At 38.2% G+C, this 20,422-nt stretch overlaps 1 protein-coding gene across 3 annotated transcripts in view; it reads right to left on the bottom strand.

Moving 5' to 3' along the window:
* Positions 1-20,422, bottom strand: part of ATR (ATR serine/threonine kinase) — a 121,659-nt gene that overhangs the window by 20,856 nt on the left and 80,381 nt on the right. For all 3 annotated transcript variants that reach the window (XR_004437311.1, XM_033212418.1, XM_033212419.1), the window contains exons 35-36: positions 17,639-17,818; positions 8,845-8,987 (exon numbers count right to left, since the gene is read on the bottom strand). Coding sequence is in view for 2 of the 3 variants with exons in the window: in XM_033212418.1 (XP_033068309.1) it covers positions 8,845-8,987; positions 17,639-17,818 (323 nt within the window). In the remaining variant the exon portion in view is untranslated. The remainder of the gene's footprint in view (positions 1-8,844; positions 8,988-17,638; positions 17,819-20,422) is intronic.

The following is a 20,422-nucleotide window of genomic DNA, read 5'->3' as shown; positions in this document are numbered from 1 at the left end:
AATAATTTGGTCACCCTAACTAAATCCATATTTCTGCCCTTCAATAAATTCCAGACTAACATTCCTGAAATTCTGGTTTTATCATGCTCTCCCCTTACTCAAAAACAGGAATCAATACCTACATATGAAAACTATATAAATGATTCTGCCTGGGATTCAAATATTCAGAATCTTTTATCTCCACAATTTTCCAATCTTAGCATCTTGCCATTCACCAGTATGCATCTTCCATCAAGTCTGGTTTCCGCACCATCCTACAAACTAACCACTCAACCCTGTTTCTCGTGAAATTTGTGAAAAGTTAAAGTTCTCTCCTTCTTGAATTATTTGGAGGCCTGGATATCAGTTTATTTTCAAAATAAATTTTATTGTGGTTAAATATACATAAAATTTACCATCATAACCATTTTTAAGTGTACAGTTCAGTGGTATATTAATATGGTTGTACATTCACATTGTTGTGCCATCATCACCACCATTCCCCCTCCAGAACTTTTTTCATCTTCCCAAATTGGAACCCCATACCTGTTAAGCAGTAACTTCCCATCTCCTTCCCTACCCAGTCTCTGGCAACCACCATTGTGCTTTCTGCCTTCATGAATTTGACCATTTGATGTACCTCATATAAGTGGAAACATACAGTATTTGTCCTTTTTGTGACTGGCTTATTTCACTTAGCATAATGTCCTCAAGGTTCATCCATGTTGTAGCATATGTCAGAATTTCTTTCCTTTTTAAAGCAGAATAATATTCCATTGTGTCTACACTACATTTTGCTGATCAATTAATCTCCCAATGAATTCTTGCACTGCTTTCATGTTTTAGCTATTGTGAATAATGTTGCTATGAAGATGAGTGTACAGATATCTTTTTGAGACCCGTAGAGACAGTTTAATGATACAGAATTACATTTGCCATTCTACAACTATAGAAGAAGTGGGGACTTTCTTTTCCTCTTCTTATTTTGTCAAGATTAATTTAATCAGAAATTAGGAGAGCTAGCAGGTTTTTTTTTTTTTTTTTTTTTTTTTTGAGACACAGTCTTGCTCTCTTGCCCAGACTGGAGTGTAGAGGCACGATCTTGGCTCATTGCAACCTCTGCCTCCCAGGTTCAGGCCATTCTCCTGCCTCAGCCTCCCAAGTAGCTGGGACTACAGGCGCCCGCCACCACGCCTGGCTAATTTTTTTATTTTTAGTAGAGATGGGGTTTCACCATATTGGCCAGGCTGGTCTTGAACTCCTGACCTTGTGATCCACCTGCCTTAGCCTCCCAAAGTGGTGGGATTACAGGTGTGAGCCACCATTGCGCCTGGCCGCAGATTTTTTTTAAAGGTGCACAACATGATGTTTTTGTTTTTAAACATTTATTTATTTATTTAAATTGACAAATAAAAATTGTGTATATTTATTGTGCACATGTTTTGAAGTATACATTGTGGAAGAGCTAAACCAAGCTAATTCGCACATGCTAATTATTTCACATACTTATTTTGTTGTGGAATAAAATCTATTCTCTCAGCAATTTTCAATATAAAACGTTTGTTAACTATAGTGACCATGTTGTAGAGTAGATCTCTTTAACTTATTCCTTCTCTTTAACTGAAGTTTTACGTTCTTTGACCAATATCTCCCCAACTCCTCACTACCCCAACCCCTGGTAATCACCATTCTACTCTCTAGTTCTATGAGTTTAACATTTTTAGATTCTGCATATAAGTAAGATAATTCAGTATTAATCTTTCTGTGCTGTGCTTATTTCACTTAGAATGATCTCCAGGGTCGGCCGGGCGCGGTGGCTCAAGCCTGTAATCCCAGCACTTTGGGAGGCCGAGACGGGCGGATCACGAGGTCAGGAGATCGAGACCATCCTGGCTAACACGGTGAAACCCCGTCTCTACTAAAAAATACAAAAAAATTAGCCGGGCGAGGTGGCGGACGCCTGTAGTCCCAGCTACTCGGGAGGCTGAGGCAGGAGAATGGCGTGAACCCGGGAGGCGGAGCTTGCAGTGAGCTGAGATCTGGCCACAGCACTCCAGCCTGGGCGGCAGAGCGAGACTCCGTCTCAAAAAAAAAAAAAAAAAAAGAATGATCTCCAGGGTCATCCATGTTCTCACAAATAACAGGATTCCTTCTTTTTTAAGGCTGAATAGTATTCTATTGTGTGTGTGTGTGTGTGTGCGTGTGTAAGTATACATATATATGCCACATTTTCTTTATTCATTCCCATGTTGATAGACACTTAGTTTGATTCCACAGGTTGGCTGTTGTGAAGATGCTGCAATGAACATGGGAGTGCAGATATCTCTTCAACATATAGATTTAACTTCCTTTAGATATATACCCCATAATGGGATTGCTAGAGCATATGATATTTCTATTTTTAATTTTTAAGGAATCTCCATATTGTTTTCCATAATGGCTCTACTAATTTACCTTCCCACCAATGGTGTATAAGGGTTCCCTTTCCCCGTATCCTCTCCAGTGCTTGTTATCTTTTGTCTTTTATATGATAGCCATTCAAACAAGTGTGAGGTAATATCTCATTGTGGTTTTCATTTGAATTTATCTGACGATTAATGATGTTGAACTTTTTTTATATACCTCTGTTGGTCACTTTTATGTCTTCTTTTAAACAATGTCTGCTCAGACTCTTTGCCCATTTTTTTAACCGGGTAATTTGTTTTCTTTCTTCTATTTTTATTTTTATTTTTTGAGACAGGATCTGGCTCTGTTGCCTGGGCTGGAGTGCAGTGGTATGATCCTGGCTCACTGCAACCTCCACCTCCTAGGCGCAAGTGATCCCCGTTTCAGCCTTCTGAGCAGCTGGGACTACAGGTACATGCCACCACACCCGAATAATTTTTGTATTCTTTTGTAGAAATGGGGGTTTCACCATGTTGCCCAGGCTCGTTTTGAACTCCTGGGCTCAAGTGATCCATCTGCCTCAGCCTCCCAAAGTGCGGGGATTACATGCATGAGCCACCGTGCCTGGCCAGGTGATTTGTTTTCTTACTATTAAGTTGTTTGAGTTCCTTACCTATTTTGGCTATTAACCCCCTATCAGATGTGTGGTTTGCAAATACATTCTCCCATTCTATAGTTGTCTTTTCACTCTGTTGATTGTTTCCTTGGCTATGCAGAAGTCTTTTGGTTTGTATAATACCATTTGTCTATGTTTGCTTTGTTGGCTGTGCTTTTTGGCTCATACCCAAAAATATTATTGCTCAAACCAATGCCATGAAACTTTTCCTCTATGTTTTCTTCTAGTAGTTTTACAGCTTCAGGTCTTACATTTAAGTTTTTAAGCCATTTTGAGTTGATTTTTGTATATGGTGTAAGGTAAGAGTGTAATTCCATTCTGTTGCATGTGGACATCCAGTTGTCCCAATACCATTTATTGAAGAGACTATCCTTTCCCCATTGTGGGTTCTTGGCATCTTTGTTAAAGATCAATTGACTGTAAATGCATGGATTCATTTCTGGGCTCTCTATTCTGTTCCATTGGTCTATGTAGACATTTTAATACTAATATTATACTGTTTTGATTATTACAGCTTTGTGGTATATTTTGAAGTCAGGTAGTGTGATGCCTTCAGCTTTGCAGCTTTGTTCTTTTTTTTTTTTTTTTTTTTAGAGATGTAGTCTCACTCTGTCCCCCAGGCTGGAGTGCAATGGCACAATCTCGGCTCACTGTAACCTCCACCTCCCGGGTTCTAGAGAAATTCTTCTGCCTCAGCCTCCTGAGTAGCTAGGATTACAGGTGCATGCCACCACGCCCAGCTAATTTTCTGTATTTTAGTAGAGATGGGGTTTCACCGTGTTACCCAGGCTGGTCTTGAACTCCTGAGCTCAGGCTGGTCTTGAACTCCTGAGCTTGAACTCCACCTCAGCCTCCCGAAGTGCTACGATTACAGGTGTGAGCCACCACGCTTGGCCAGCTTTGTTCTTTTTGCTCAAGATTTCTTTGGTTATCTGAGGTCTTTTCTAGGTCCACACAAATTTTAGGATTTTTTTTCTACTTCTGTGAAACAAGTTATTGGATTTTTTTTTTTTTTTTTTTTTTTTTTGAGACTCCCAGGCTGGAGTGCAGAGGCACGATCTCGGTTCACTGTAACCTCCGCCTCCTGGGTTCAAGCAATTCTACTGCCTCAGCCTCCCTAGTAGCTGGGATTACAGATGCACACCACCACATCTGGTTAATTTTTGTATTTTTAGTAGAGACCAGGTTTCACCATGTTGGCCAGGCTGGTCTCAAACTCCTGACCTCAAGTGATCCACCTGCTTCAGCTTCCCAAAGTGCTGGGATTACAGGTGCAAGCCACTGTGCCCAGCCAGAATTTTTAAACAAAAAACAAAACAAAAAAAAAGGAAAGAAAGAAAAAGCTATTGGAATTTTGATAGAAACTACATTGAATCTGTAGATCACTTTGGGCAGTATGAACATTTTAATATTAATTCTTCCAATCCATAAACACAGGATATCTTTCCATTTGTTTATGTCTTCTTCAATTTCTTTTCATCAATGTTTTATAGTTTTCATTGTATAGGTCTTTTGCCTCCTTATATTTATTTCTAAGTATTTTATTTTTTGTAGTTACTGTAAATGAGATTGTCTTCTTAATTTATCTGCAAGTAGTCTGTTGTCAGTGTATAGAAATGCTACTTACTTTTGTATGTTGCCTTTATATCCTGCAACTTTATTGAATTCACTTATTTGTTCTAATAGTTTTTTATCAGAGTCTTAGGGTTTCAGTATATAAGGTCATGTTGTCTGCAAACAGAAAAAAGTTGATGACTTCTTTTCCACTTTGGATGCCTTTTATTTCTCTCTCTTGTCTAATTGCTATGGCTAGGATTCCTGGTACTACACTGAATATAAGTGGCAAGCGTGGGCATCTTTGTCTTAACTTTAGAGGAAAAGTTTTGAACTTTTCACCACTTGAGTATGATGTTATCTTTGGGGTTACCATACATGGTCTTTACTGTGTTGAGGTACATTCCTCCTATACATAATTTTTTGAAGTTTTTTAGTCATAAAAGCATGTTGAATTTTGTCAAGTGCTTTCTCTGCATCTATTGAGATGATGATCATATGGTTTTTGTCCTTCATTCTATTAACGTTGTATATCAAATATATATATTTGGATATGTTGAACCATCCTTGCATCCTGGAATAAATTCCACTTGATCATGGTGAATGATCCTTTTAATGTGCTGTTGAATTTGGATTACTAGTATACCTTCTTCATGAGGCCTACCAGACTTTTGCAGCAATTCAATGCAAAGAAATACACTTTTGAAATCATAAAGCCAGTGGCTTGTGGCTTGACTTTTGACCTCCATGACTTCTGGACTTCTTTGGTTCACTTTTGGTATCTGGCTAACATAGCCTTTCACATAGCTGGGACCATGGTTGTACAGCCTATGCCTGGCTAATTTATTTATTTTTTTGTAGAGATGAGGTCTTGCCATGTTCCCCAGGCTTTTCTTGAACTCCTGGGCTCAAGCAATCCTTCCATTTCAGCATCCCAAAATTCTGGGATTACAGGCATTAATCAACGTGCCCAGCCATATCTGATATTTACTACATTTATTTTGATTTTTTTTTTTTTTTTTTTTGAGACAGAGTCTTTCTCTGTCACCCAGCTGGAGTGCAGTGGCATGATCATAGCTCACTGCAATCTCTACCTCCTGGGCTCAAGCAACCCCCTTGGCTCAGCTTCCCTTGTAGTTGGGACCACAGGCGTGCACCACCTTGCCTGGCTAATTTTTGTATTTTTTTGGTAAAGATGGGGTCTTACCATGTTGCTCTGGCTAGTTTTGAACTCCTGCGCTCAAGCAATCTGCCTGCCTCGGCCTCCCAAAATTCTGAGATTACAGACATGAGCCACTGAGCTCAGCCTATTTTGAGATCTAATCACACATTCTATTATGTACCATTATTTAAATGTTTTATGTACTTAAGGTTTCTATACCTAATTGGATTGTAGATTCTTAAGGGCAAATATTAATATTTTAATCAGTAATAACACAATTATTCAGTCAGGGGATAAATATGTCTCAATAGCTAAGTTTACTCCCTTAAGCATACAAATATTTTATTTTAACTACTATGGATAGAAACAGGTTTTGAAATGTACTTACATTCCTGAAGGGTACTTTAAAAATACTCATTATACATAACAGTTTTATGCATATAGAGGACTTTATATAACTACTTGTTTTAAAAGAAATGTGTTAAGTAAATTCTATATCCCAAGGCACATGATATATACTAAGACTAACGAGCAAACAAAAGAAGCTATCACTCATTGTTCAAAAGAACTGGGCCAAGAGTGATGGCTCACATCTGTAATCTCAGTGCTTTGGGAGGCTGAGGTGGGGAAGATTATTGAGGCCAGGAGCTCAAGATCAACCTGGGCAACACAGTGAGACCCTGTCTCTACAAAAAATTATTTAAAAACATAGTTGGGCATGGTGGCATGTGCCTATCGTCCTAACAACTCAGGAGGCTGAGGTAGGAGGATCACTTGAGCCCAGAGTTCAAGATCATAGTTACCTTTGTGTGACTGCACTCCTGCCTCAGTGACAGAGTGATACTCTGTCAATTAAAAAAATAACAGGGTACGTTTACTCATTTTGCTACCCTAATACCATCAATGATGAACCAATACTGCTTTTTTTTTTCCATTTTTTTTCCCTGTGACACAGCCCTCAGGAGATCCCGAGAACATATGCTTTTTGAGATAGGGTCTTGCTCTGTTATCCAGGCTGCTGTGCAGTGGTGCAGTCACAGCTCACTACAGCCTTGACTTCCCAGATTCAGGTAATCCTCCCACCTCAACCTCCAAAGTAGCTAGGACTACAGGCACACACCACCACCCCTGGCTACAGATATTGCTTTAATTCCTGAAAATATTTAACTGAGAAGTCATAGTACCTCATAATAGGCAATTTTAACAGATTTATTGATCTGAAGATATCCTTCCATGTAAAGCAATGGTATATGAGTATAATAAGGAGAATGTATGGAATGATATTATTTCTTAGTAATTAATAATTTATAAAAATATAAACAGTAGGCCTGAGATTATACTACTTGACTATAATATACTGATATATGAAATTAAAAGTTTTATTTCATCTATTAACTAGTTTAAGAATAAGTACTTTCTACAAGTCTAATGTCAAAGTAATTTTCATATATATATATATTATACTACTTCTTATTGGAATGGGCTAGAAGGAAGTATTCCACTGCAATTAAAAATAATCAAGAAGGCTGAGTGGGGTGGCTCACACCCATAATCCCAGCACTTTGGGAGGCTGTGGCGGGCAGATCATGAGGTCAGGAGTTCGAGATCAGCCTGACCAACGTGGTGAAACACCGTCTCTATTAAAAATACAAAAATTAACCGGGTGTGGTGGCATGCGCCTGTAATCCCAGCTACTCAGGAGGGTAAGCCAGAATCGCTTGAACCTGGGAAGCAGAGGTTGCAGTGAGCTGAGATTGTGCCACTGCACTCCAGCCTGGGTGACAGAGAAAGACTCTGTCTTAAAATAAAATAAAATAATAATAATAATATATATATATATATAACCATGAAATACGACATTTAGGGTCTTCTGGAATTCTACGATCGGGGACTCAGGGGATGAGGGTCTGGAATGGGAAGGATACTTAATTTGGTGCTGTTGAATTTTTTCAAAATCCATGCTGTAGTATTATAATATGTATATTGGTTTTAGTTCACAGTTACTGGCTCCTAATTCCTTGTTATGTCAGGGCACTTTAGACCTCAGGAAACAGAATCTCTCTCTATGAGCTTCTCCTTTCCTTCACTCACCTGCCCAAAGCAGGATTCTAATCTGACTGTGCATCAAAAGATTCTCATCCCAGAGAGGCTCCTGCCCCACACCCTAGAGGAAGGAATGCTACATAGAAAAGGCCAAGAAAAGTCTGAACAGACAGACCTTGCTGGGTTTACATTTTGAGCTGTTTGTCCGCTCACATTTCTACATGGCTGTCAATCATGCCCATGTAATAAAGACTCCACTAAAAACCCCACAGGACAGAGTTTGGAGAGCCTCCAGAGAGTTGAACACATGGAGGCTAACAGGAGGGTGATGAAGACCTCTTCCACGTGCCAGGAGGATGGCACACCCCATCTCCATGGAGACAGAAGCTCCTGTGCCGGACCCCTCCAGACGTTACCTTATCTATCTCTTCATTGGGCTGTTTACTTGCATCCTTAAAATATCTTTCTTAATAAACCAGTAAACATGTTTCCCTGAGTTCTGTGAGCCACTCTAGCAAATTTATTGAACCCAAGAGGAGGTTGTGAGAACCCCAACTTGAAGCCAGTTGGTCAGAGGTTCCAGAGGCCCAGAGTTGCAACTAGGGGAAGGAGGAGATGGTCTTGTGTCACCAAGCCCTCAACCTTTGAGGTGTGACACTGTCTCCAGATACAGAGTGTCAGAACAGAATTGGAGGACATCAAGCTGGTGTCCACCGCTTGATGTATGGGGAAAAAATTCCATATATTTGGTCACATAAGTCTTCTACTGTGTTGATGATTGCTGTGTCAGTGTGAGAGCAGAGGAATAACATGGTTAGAGAGAGTTTCCAAAACACATGCCTATATCACTTTTTTCATTTAAAAGTTAGTTTTTAAAGTGAAGAAAAAAGTTGCATAAAGGGAAAATTTACATCTTATCTAAGGTGATACACTGAATCAGTCATAAGCCAGAAAATACCTAGAATATGCTAAGACATGTGATAATAGTTTCATTAATAGTCATCCTTTCATATTTAATCTGCAAACATGCAGTTCTCATACTCACCTGCCAAAATGAAGAACTATATACCGGATGAGATCACCTTGCTTTTCCATTTTGTTGTCTGTGACCATGGGCATCAATTTGTCATAGTACTTGGCAAGGTAAAAATGCCCATCCTCCCATTCTGGCAGGCACGCGGTCACATCCTGTAAAAAAGAACATAGGATACTCACCTAAGGAAATCCCACACTACGCTGGGAAGTAAAATATGAATAGATGATTATGGATCAAAGTATGTGACCTTTATCTAGGCGGAGCAAAGTCAAAAGCAGACTCAATCTTTGATGTGGATAAGGAATAGCTACCTTCTTATAAAGGTTTTCTCAGGAGGGCTGATTGGTTCTGATGGGTTGTCCACTGCCCAACATGAAATAGTGTTGGAAAAATTCGCAACTTAGGAGAAGAAAACTCCACTTATGTTACCACTTTATTTATTTATTTATTTTTTTTGAGGCGGAGTCTCGCTCTGTCGCCCGGACTGGAGTGCAGTGGCCGGATCTCAGCTCACTGCAAGCTCCGCCTTCCGGGTTTACGCCATTCTCCTGCCTCAGCCTCCCGAGTAGCTGGGACTACAGGCACCCGCCACCTCGCCCGGCTAGTTTTTGTATTTTTAGTAGAGACGGGGTTTCACCGTGTTAGCCAGGATGGTCTCGATCTCCTGACCTCGTGATCCGCTCGTCTTGGCCTCCCAAAGTGCTGGGATTACAGGCTTGAGCCACTGCGCCCGGCCTATGTTACCACTTTAAAAGATACATAAAAGTAGTGTCTGGATGGGTTAAAGTTTTTTTATACATAAATATGTGTGTGTGTGTATATACACATGTATCATGAAAGGCATTTTTAAAAATCCTCAAAGCAGAAGTAATATCAAGTCTCTAAAGAGGGTAGGACTTTAAAAAGCATAAAAATTATGGCAAAATTAAAATCACATATCTTATTTTTCTCCAAGAGCTCTCACAAGTTATTGCCCTTTCTCTCAACTCCTTCAGAAGCAGTCTTCTAAAAAGAATTCTCTACCTCACATTGATTCCTAAAACTATGTCTTTTCAGCTTCACTCCATTAAGGAGCTCCTCAAATCCAAGAGATATTTTACAATTCTGATCTCATTTGAACTCTCTTCAATATGTTTCTGGTGTCCAAGTCACATATTTCAAATGCTTTCATCCCTTGACTTCTGTGAGGCCACCATCTTCCAGGTTTTCTCCTCTCTTTCTGGTCACTCTCACTTAGTCTTCTTTGTCATTTCTTCTTGCTGTTCCTGTCTTAAATTTTTGTGTGGTTTATTAATTTTTAATATGACATTATATGTGATGGGAAACACACAGGATCACTAACAGGTTTTTTTTTTTTTAATTGAAGCTCCATTTTTCATCTAAAGAAGTTTGAGAACACAGTTTAGACCAGAAATCTTAAGTGAGATCTGGAGTTTCTACTGACTCTAATCTTGAGACTCTACAGACACAAACCTGCCTGGGAATAGAGGACAGAATGACATGATTAGATGTGTGGTACATGCTAGGTTCATGTACCTAACCAGCCACACAGGGTAAGGGCTGCCAGAAAAACATATTAGTCAATCTAGTCTTTCCTTCCTTTCTTCCTTCCTATCTGTCTTCCTGTTTTCCTTTCTTCCTCCTTCCCTAACTTCCTTCCTCCTCCCTCTCTCATTTCAGCTTAGATTTTAAGTATTTATTTTGAAAAGTAAAATTCATATACTGAAAAATACACAAATCTCAAATTTAGTTTGATCAATTATCACAAAGTAATTACCTTTATATAAAAGCTCCTTCCTCCCTCCCTCTCCTCTCTCTCTCTTTTTAGTTAAGATTTTTAAGTTTTATTTTGAAAAATAAAGTTTATATACAGAAACATACACGAATCTTATGTACACAACTTGATCAATTATCACAAATTGAACAGCCTCATACAAGAACTCCAGTTTTGTTTTGCCTGTTTTTGAACTTTTATATAAATGGAATCATACTATAATAATTATTATTGGTTGGGCATGGTGGCTTATGGTTGTAATCCCAGCACTTTGGGAGGCGAGGTGGGCGGATCACGAGGTCAGGAGATAGAGACCATCCTGGCTAACACAGTGAAACTCCATCTCTACTAAAAATACAAAAAAAAAAATTAGCTGGGCGTGGTGGTGGGCACCTGTCGTCCCAGCTACTTGGGAGGCGGAGGCAGGAGAATGGCATGAACCTGGGAGGTGGAGCTTGCAGTGTGCCGAGATCGTGCCACTGCACCCCAGCCTGAGTGACAGAGTGAGAACTCTGTCTCCAAAAATGTATATATTATTATTAGAGACAGGGTTTTGCTCTGTTGTCCTGGCTGGAGTGCAGTGGCATGCTCATGACTCCCTGCAGCCACGACTCCTAGTCTCAAGGCCATTCTCCCTCCTCAGCCTACAGAGCAGCTGGGACTACAGGCATACACCACCACACCCAGCTAATTTTTTGTATTTTTTGTAGAGATGGAGTTTTGCTGTGTTTCCTAGGCTGGTCTTGAACTCAGCTCAAGCAATCCGCCCGCCTCGGCCTCCCAAAGTGCTGGGATTATAGGCATGAGCCACCACGCCCGGACCTACATGTATTATTTTTTATCTGGTTTATTTCATTCAACATTACATTTGTGATATCAATCCAAGTTATTGCATATAAATTTGGTTTACTATATAGTATTCCATTATAAGAATACGCTACAACATATTTATCCACTCTATAATTGATTGCCATTTGGATTACTTCCAAAATAAAATCGACAAATAATAATGTTATAAACATTCTTGTATATATCCTATGGGGACATGCTGGGTCATATTCCAGATATGAACCTCTAATGTATTGCAAAGAACTTCTAATCTGCAGCTTGCCTCTAACTCACAATGGTATCTTCTGATAAAGAGAAGTTATTGTTTATATTATGGTGTTTTTGTTATGTTTAAGAAGTCCTGACCTAGATTAACAACCTACCTCGTTTACTTTTGTTTATAGTGGGAAGAAGGGATCAAGTTTGATTTTTTGTTTTCCTGTAAAATACCCAAGTGATACAACAACATTTATTGAAAAGACTATTTTGGTTATTCACAGTTTGCCCCTCCAGATAGATACACTTGCCAACTTTAGCCTTTTCCACTCTGCTCAATGCCCCAGGAAATTGAAATTGATGATTTATATTAATGGGCCTGTTTGTCCTCTGGCTTCCTTTGAAGTTCAATCAATGGAAGGTAGCAACAAATTAGAGGGTGAGGAGGAGAGTGAGGTTAAGGTCTTTATACCTGCTGGTTTCCTTCCTGCTGGGCTACAGTTGACAGTGGTTGTGTTTCTTTCCCTAAGGTTAAGTTCTGGTCCAATGGTCCTTTCCTACAAATTTAGCTCCCTTTACAGGTTCCAGTAAATGCTCTATCCTTTTACTCCTTGAGGTCTAGAGTTAGCAACAACTCTCTGTTGTTGCTAGCCATAGGGTACTTTCACCATCCTTTGTTAATTTCCCTTAATTTAGTTTTTCATTAAACTCTCCCCAATAACTTCTTTTGATTGGGCCAACTATTTTCTCCCTGCACCTGACCTCACACGATATAGTAAAGAGCATCTCAGATAGATTGGAGGTCACTAGGAGATATGACAACTAATGCTATATGGAATCCTCAATTCTAAACAGAAAAAGGACACTATTGGGAAAACTGGCGAAATGTGGTCTACAGATAGTTAACAGTACTGTTTATCAATGTTAATTTCCCACTTCTGATACTATAGTAGTGTAAAATATTAAAATTAGGGGAAACATAGTAAAGGGTAGATACAGAAATTCTCTATACTACTACCAACTTTTTAAAAGTCAAAGATTATTTCAAAATAAAACTGAAAAAATTAAAGGTGACAGAAAAGCTTCTTGGTTATTCTTGGACTTTATGTTTCCACAGAAATTTTAAATTCTAATTTTCAATTACCTGTTAGCATTTGATGAGTACTGCATTAAACCTCTAGGTCAATTTGTAGAGAAATAATTATATTATTGAGTCTTCCCATTCATACATGTATTCTAGCTACCAATTTATTTAGGTCTTTTTTACTTCACTCAATTTTAATGTTTTAATTTTTATTTTGTGGAGAGGTCTTGTGTGCAATTTAATCTTAGGCATTTCATTATTTTTATTGCTATCCTAAAAGATATCTTTAAAAATTTTAGGTTGGGCATGCATGGTGGCTCACAACTATAATCCCAGCACTTTGGGAGGCAGAGATGGGAGGATCAGTTGAGGCAGGGAGTTTGAGACCAGCCTTGGCAGAACAGCAAGACCCTGTCCCCACAAAATAAAAAATTAGCTTGGTGTGGTGGCATATGCCTGTAATCCCAGCTACTTGAGAGGTTGAGGTGGGAGGATCACTTGAGCCCAGGAGGTTGAAGCTGCAGTGAGCCATAACCATGCCACTATACTCCAGCCTGGGTTGACAGACCAAGACCCTGTCTCAAAATAAAATAAAATTTTAAATCAACTTTCTTAAAACAGAACTTTCATACAATAAAATTTACACATTAAGTACAAATTGGTAACTTTTGACATATATACACCCATGGAACCATCATTCAAGAAAATGAACATTCCTAACTCTCTCGAAAGTTCTTATGGGCGCCCATCCTTGCCATCACTCTCCTGCCAACTACCCAGGCAACTACTGATATTTCTATTCATATACATTAGTTGTACCTGTTCTAAAATGTCACATAAATGAAATCATATAAGCACATAGTCTGTTATGTCCCTCTTCTTTCATTCAGCATATCTATGACATTAATCCACCTTGTTGCGTGTTACCAGTAGTTCATTTCTTCTTGTTGTAGGGTAGTATTCCATTATATAACTGTGCCACAGTTTGTTTACCCATTCTTCTCTGGATGGCCAGCTGGTCTATTTCCAGTTTTTGTGACTAAAGCTACTATAAACATTTGTGTTCAAGTCTTTTTATTGACATATGTAATTGTTTCTGTTGGATAAACATCTAAGAATGGAATGGAATATGGTAGATTTAACTTTTTATAGTCCCACCAGGTGCATTTTTGCATTAATAGGTATTGCTAGTCTTTTAGACTTCAGCCATTTTAGTGTATAATGTGTTATTTCATTGTGGTTTTAATTTGCATCTTCCTAATGACTAATGATGCTAAGCGTCTTTTCATTTGGTTTTTGGCCATTTGCATGTATTCTTTATGAAGTGTCTTTCCAATACTTTTGCAGATCTTTATTTCTTTTTTTAATAGACAAAGTTTTACTCTAACTCAGGCTGGAATGCAGTGGTGTCATCATAGCTAACTGTAACCTCAAATACCTAGGCTCAAGTGATCCTCCTGCTTTAGCCTCCTGAATAGCTAAGACTATAGGCATCCGTCACAATACCCAGCTAATTTTTATTTTTGTAGAGACAGGTTCTCACTATATTGCCCAGGATGGTCTTGAACTCCTAGCTTCAAGCAATCCTCAGGCCTCGGCCTCCCAAAGCACCAGGATTACAGGCCTGAGCCACTGTGCCTGGCCTCACAGATCTTTAAATTGTCTTACTAAGTTGTAGGGTTCTCTATAATTTAGCTACAAATCCTCTGTCATATAGGTATTGCCAAGTATTTTCTCCAAGTCTATGGCTTACCTTTTCATTTTCTTAACTGTCTTTCTTAGAAAAGGTTTTAACTTTGATGAAAATTAATTTATCAGGATTTTTTTAATGCTTAATGCTTTGTGTGATCTAAGAAAACCTTTGCCTGCCCTAAGGTTGTAAAGATTTTCTTCTATTTTTTCATCTAGAAGTTTATAATTTTAGCTTTTCAGTTTAGATCTCTAATCCACTCTTTTTGAAGCAATTTTGTCTATGGTATAAGGTAGAGGTTGAAAAACATTTTTTTCCTCATACAGATATCCAACTGTTCAAGCACTTTTTGCTTGTAAATGGTATATTTTAAATTCTTTATTGGTTGTCATATAGAAGTAAAATTATCAGGCAATCTTGTTTAACTCACTCAATATTTTGAATAGTTTATAATATTTAGAATTTTCTACATATGTATTCATATCATCTGCAATTACTAAATTTCCTATTTTTTTTCCTTGTCCTTGTATCTTTTACTTCTTTTTTTATTTAAAGATTGCCATTTGGGTAATATTTTAAAATGACAGCTCTATTGGGATATAATATAAAGTTCACAATTTTTAAGTTGTTTTTAGTATATTTACAGAGTTGTGTAACCATCACCACTACCAAATTCCAGAACATTTTCATCACTCCAAAAAAAAAATCGTACCAATTAGCAATCACTTCCCAGCCCCAACCTCAGTCTCTAGTACCCATTAATCTACCTTCTGTCTCTATGTATTTGCTTATTCTAGCCATTTCATGTAAGTGGAATCATGCAATATGTGGCCCCTTGGATCTTCATGCCATTCTACAGTAGTCAGCCTCTATTCTTTTCTCTACCCATTTCTGTCTACATCATGTATAGGCAACCAGAACAAGAGAGGAGGCTACTCAGGTCTTTATGACAGGAAATTAGGGGTGTACGCAGAGGAAACAGAACCTGAAAAGTTGGTAGTCTGACGACATCTCTCTTCCCTAACCCTGACTTTAGTACCAGACAGAGATGGAAGAACTGGAATATCCACTATCAAATTCTGCTGTTAAGTACTGGCGAGTTTTTGTGTGCCTCTCACAAAGGCTTAGTATGTAAGTTGTTGTGCCTTACATACTAGAATAAATTCAGAAGATCTCTCCAACTGGAAAGGTGAAATTTACAAGTATGGTTTCAGAACCTGCCTCATTATCACTGCCCTTTAGGATAATATAGTTTTTAATGCAAATCAAGGTTAGTTTCTTAGGTGGCATGACATCTTCTTGTAACCAAGGAACAGGAGCTGGACTCCTATTTATCTTCATCAGAACGCAACACTTTCTGGATCTAAAGATTAGCACTGTCTGTGCCATTTGCTTTGGCTCTTGGTCCCATTTAGGTCTTTCTTGTATTTCTGATTCCTCTCTCTTCTCTTCATCCTCTTATTTTTGTTTATGTTCTTAAATTTATGGAGTCTATATACAATAGCTGTTTTTACATATTTATCTATAAATTTCATCATCTCTGTCATTTCTAGAACTATTTCTATTGATTTATTTTCTTCCTATGTATGGCTCAAATATTCTTGTTTCTTCATTCACATAGTAATTTTTTAATGGATGCTGGATATATTTTTGTTGTCAAGTTTTAGATTTTGTTGTCTTTTTTTTTTTTTATTATACTTTAAGTTCTAGGGTACATGTGCATGACGTTTATATCATGTATAACTCCCCAATGCAATCCCTCCCTCCTCCCCCCTCCCCATGATAGGCCCCAGTGTGTGATGTTCCCCTTCCCGAGTCCAAGTGATCTCATTGTTCAGTTCCCACCTATGAGTGAGAACATGCGATGTTTGGTTTTCTCTTCTTGTGATAGTTTGCTAAGAATGATGGATTCCAGCTGCATCCATGTCCCTACAAAGGACGCAAACTCATCCTTTTTTATGGCTTCATAATATTCCATGGTGTATATGTGCCACATTTTCTTAATCCAGTCTGTCACAGATGGACATTTGGGTTGATTCCAAGTCTTTGCTATTGTGAATAGTGCCGCAATAAACATACATGTGCATGTGTCTTTGTAGTAGAGTAATTTATAATCCTTTGGGTCTTGCTTTAAAGAGCGTTAGACTTTGATCCGGCAGGCAGTAAGGTTACTTGAAGATCATTGTTATCCTCTTAAAGCTTGTTTTACTGCCTTTCTAGTATGGATATAGAGTAGTTTTTAGCCTAGGACTAATTTAGTCCTACTTCTAAACTGTGGCTCTTTTAAGGTCTTTACTAAATGCTCCATATTATGCAATGAGGCCTCTCAATCTGGCTGGCGGACTGAATAACTCTCAATCCTGTCATCTGAACGAATCTCAATCCCGTGTGAGCTCTGGAAATTGTTCTTATAGCCTCTGCATGTTTGTTGTTTCCCCAGCAAGTCTGTTATTCCTAGCTTGGCCTCATAGAATTCTGGATTATTCATGCACAGGCTGGTATTCAGCCAACACAATTCCTATGCAGATAGGAACTACTCTGTTTAACATTTTTCTCTCAGTTATCTGTCCCATAAATTCCAGCCACATGCTCTTTGCTTTATTATTTCCTTTCTTTACTTTTTTTTCCTCCCCCTACTTTTTTTTCCTTTTCTAACCCGTTGGAATAGATACTTAGCTCATTAATTCTGAACCTTTATTTTCGTCAAATATATGCAAATAAAAATTTAAATCCCTTTTAAGAATGGCTTTAGCTGCACAGGATTTCATATGCCATTTTTATTATCATTCAGTTCAAAGTACTTTTAAATTTCCACTGAAAGTTTTCATTGACCCATGGATTACTGAGAGGTATATCTCTTACAACACCATCTATATAACGTTTATTACCTATTCAAGAAGTTATAAATTGGTTTTGCTCAAAAATTTTCAGGCTAGGATGTAGTTAACTTTGAGACAGATGGGGAGAATAGTGATTACTGGGTGAAGGGGAGTGGGGTTATAGAGCTCAAATAATATTCTATTTCTTGACTTGGTGGCAGTTTCATGAGTATATTTATTTTGTGATAATTCCAATTACTTACGTTATATACTCACTGAAAAGTCAAAAAAATTTCCTGGTTATTTTTATACATATCCTTTTCCATATAGACTTAAGTCATTTTACCCAGTCAACAAAGAGTTAACTGAAATTACATTATACATATACTTGCCTTATATTTTTTCATAATTGCATTGCTTTCAAAGTTAGCTGTTTCTTCCATAAATCGGCCCACTAGTAGCATAGCTCGACCATGGATTAACATGTTCTTACCCTCAGGTGGGGTTTCATTTTCAGGAAAACATAATTCAACACCTTTTTGAAGAACAATTAGTGCCTGGTGAACATCACCCTAAAAGAAAAAAGGCAACAATAAGCCTTTTAATTTAAAAACATATTTCTATTTTCTGCAAAAGTATTAGTTCATTAAGTATGTTTTTGTACAAATCCATGTGTAATTTCATGTTTATCTTTTGTTTGCCTCTTACTGAAGTAAAATTCTAAAACTGAAACATGCTTCATTTCATCTTATTCATTCATTTACTAATTAATTTTATAACTGCAGTTGGCTGTCTGTATCCATAGGTTCCACATCAATGGATTCAACCAACAGTGGATAGAAAATATTAGGAATGGCTGGGCACAGTGGCTCACATATGCAATTCCAGTGCTTTTGGATGCCAAGGCAGGGGGATTGCCTGGGGCCAGGAGTTTGACACTAGCCCGGGCAACATAGCAAGATCCTGTCTCTACAAAAAATTTAAAAATTAGCCAAGTGTGGTGGCTCATGCCTATAGTTATAGTTACTCGAGAGGCTGAGGGGGAAGGATCGCTTGAGCCCAGGAATTTGCAGTTACAGTGAGCTATGACGCACCACTGCACTCCAGCCTGGTTGACAGAGCAAGATCCTATCTCTTAAAAAAAAAAAAAGAAAGCTAGGCATGATGGCTTATGCTTATAGCCTTTGCTACAAAGCACAGGCTGAGGTGGGACGATTGCTTGAGGCCAGGAGTCCAAGGCATCAGTGAGCTATGATCATGCCACTGCACTCCAGCCTGGGCAACAGAGCAAGACTCTGTCTCTCTCAAAACATAAAACTTAAAAAAAAAAAAATAAATATTATGAACAAAAAATTAAAAATAATATGAATAAGCAATACAAGTATAATAACTGTTTACAAAGCATTTGCACTGTATTAGGTATTATAAGTAACCTAGAGAAGTACACAAGAGGAGGTCTGCAGGTTATATGCAAATACTGTATATGCCACTTTATATAAAGGACTTGAGTATCCAGAGATTTTGTTATCCATGGAGAATCCTGGGACCAATCTCCCCATGGATATCAAGAAAGGACTATAATCAAAGTTCAGGGAACTGAAGACAATCATGAACAAATTAAAATCCCTGGCATAAAAAAGTTCATAGTCACATGAGGAAAGAAACTATGTGAAATAACAGCATATTTGCTAAGTGCTACAACAGAGGAATATACATCGGCATTATACAGGATAGAGAAGAGAGTCCCTTAAACCTACCTGAAGAATATAGGAAAATGGAGAACAGCAGTCAGGAAAAGTTATCAACGAAGAAAATTTGAATTAGGTTTTCAAGAATGAGTAGAAATCTTCTTGGCAGAGAATTTAGTGAAAGACATTCTAGGTAGATGGAATAATAATTTTAATTGGAAGAAAAGCACATAGTCTGATTTTAGCTGAAGTTTAAAGGGTTTTTGAGATGGTGATGAATGACACTGAGGAAGTAGGCCAGGACTTGATCAGAAAGGGATTTGTGTAGTTCCTAGAGTTCAGGCTTAATCCTAAAGGTATGAAGAATGCTTTGTAGGATTTAATCTTTCTGAAGGAGCAACATGATTCGATGCAGATTTTAGAAAGATCAGAAACTGCAGTAAATGGTGAGATCCTAAAAAGGTTGTTAACATTGTTAGAGGATGTAAATAATAAAGTCATAAATTAAAGCAGTGGAAATAAATAAGAGGGAGAGGATTCAAGAGATATTTCTAAGGTTGAAGAACAAAGATTTAGTCTCCAGCTGGATGTGAAAAGTAAGGTTGCAGAAGGAATTTAAGATGATGTCCAGATTTCTGCTTTCGATGGGAGGATGGAATAAAGTCTTGTTCAGAGAAGTAGGAAACGTGAGAGGAGAAACAGGTATTGAGTATTAGACAATAAATTGCATTTTGAACACATTGAGTTTAAGGTATTATAATACATAGACTAGCACTAGCTCAATAAAATGACCAGGTACTGACTAATGCACACTGAATAAATTGCTTTCCCCTTTCATCCAGGAAACATCTCCTCTCCTGTCCTTTCTCAGCCACCACAAGTTTGTGTAACCACAAATGGCACCAACAATAGTTGCTAAGTATCAATTCCAGAACACGCTATTACTATTAGTAATGCCTATTACTAATTCTAAACTGGTGACTAGCCTGAGGAGAAATTTAAGTAATAGCCATTTAAATCTGGGTTATAGGCTGGGCACAGTGGCTCACGCCTGTAATCCCAGCACTTTGGGAGGCTGAGGCAGGTGGATCACGAGGTCAGGAGATTGAGACCATCCTGGCTAACACAGTGAAACCCCGTAGAGACTAAAAATACAATTAGCCGGGCATGGCGCCTGTAGTCCCAGCTACTCAGGAGGCTGAGGCAGAAGAATCACTTGAACCCGGGAGGCAGAGGTTGTAGTGAGCCAAGATCATGCCACTGTACTCCAACCTGGGCGACAGAGTGAGACTCTGCCTCAAATAAATAAATAAATAAATAAATAAATAAATAAATAAATAAAAAAAATAAATCTGGATCATAAACCTTGCAAGCAGTTCCAATGTTTAAAAAACCCCCTTCTCATTACTTTTGCTTTAATCTGAAGACTGCTGTGAACTTCTGTTCAGATGCTAGGCCCTTCTGGCTAGATCAGAGCTGAATATTGTT

Source organism: Trachypithecus francoisi, unplaced genomic scaffold, assembly GCF_009764315.1.
Source record: "Trachypithecus francoisi isolate TF-2019V2 unplaced genomic scaffold, Tfra_2.0 Lachesis_group0, whole genome shotgun sequence".
Classification (NCBI taxonomy): Eukaryota; Metazoa; Chordata; class Mammalia; order Primates; family Cercopithecidae; genus Trachypithecus; species Trachypithecus francoisi.
The sequence above is the reverse complement of the archived record's forward strand: the minus strand, read 5'-3'. Positions and strand labels throughout refer to the sequence as shown.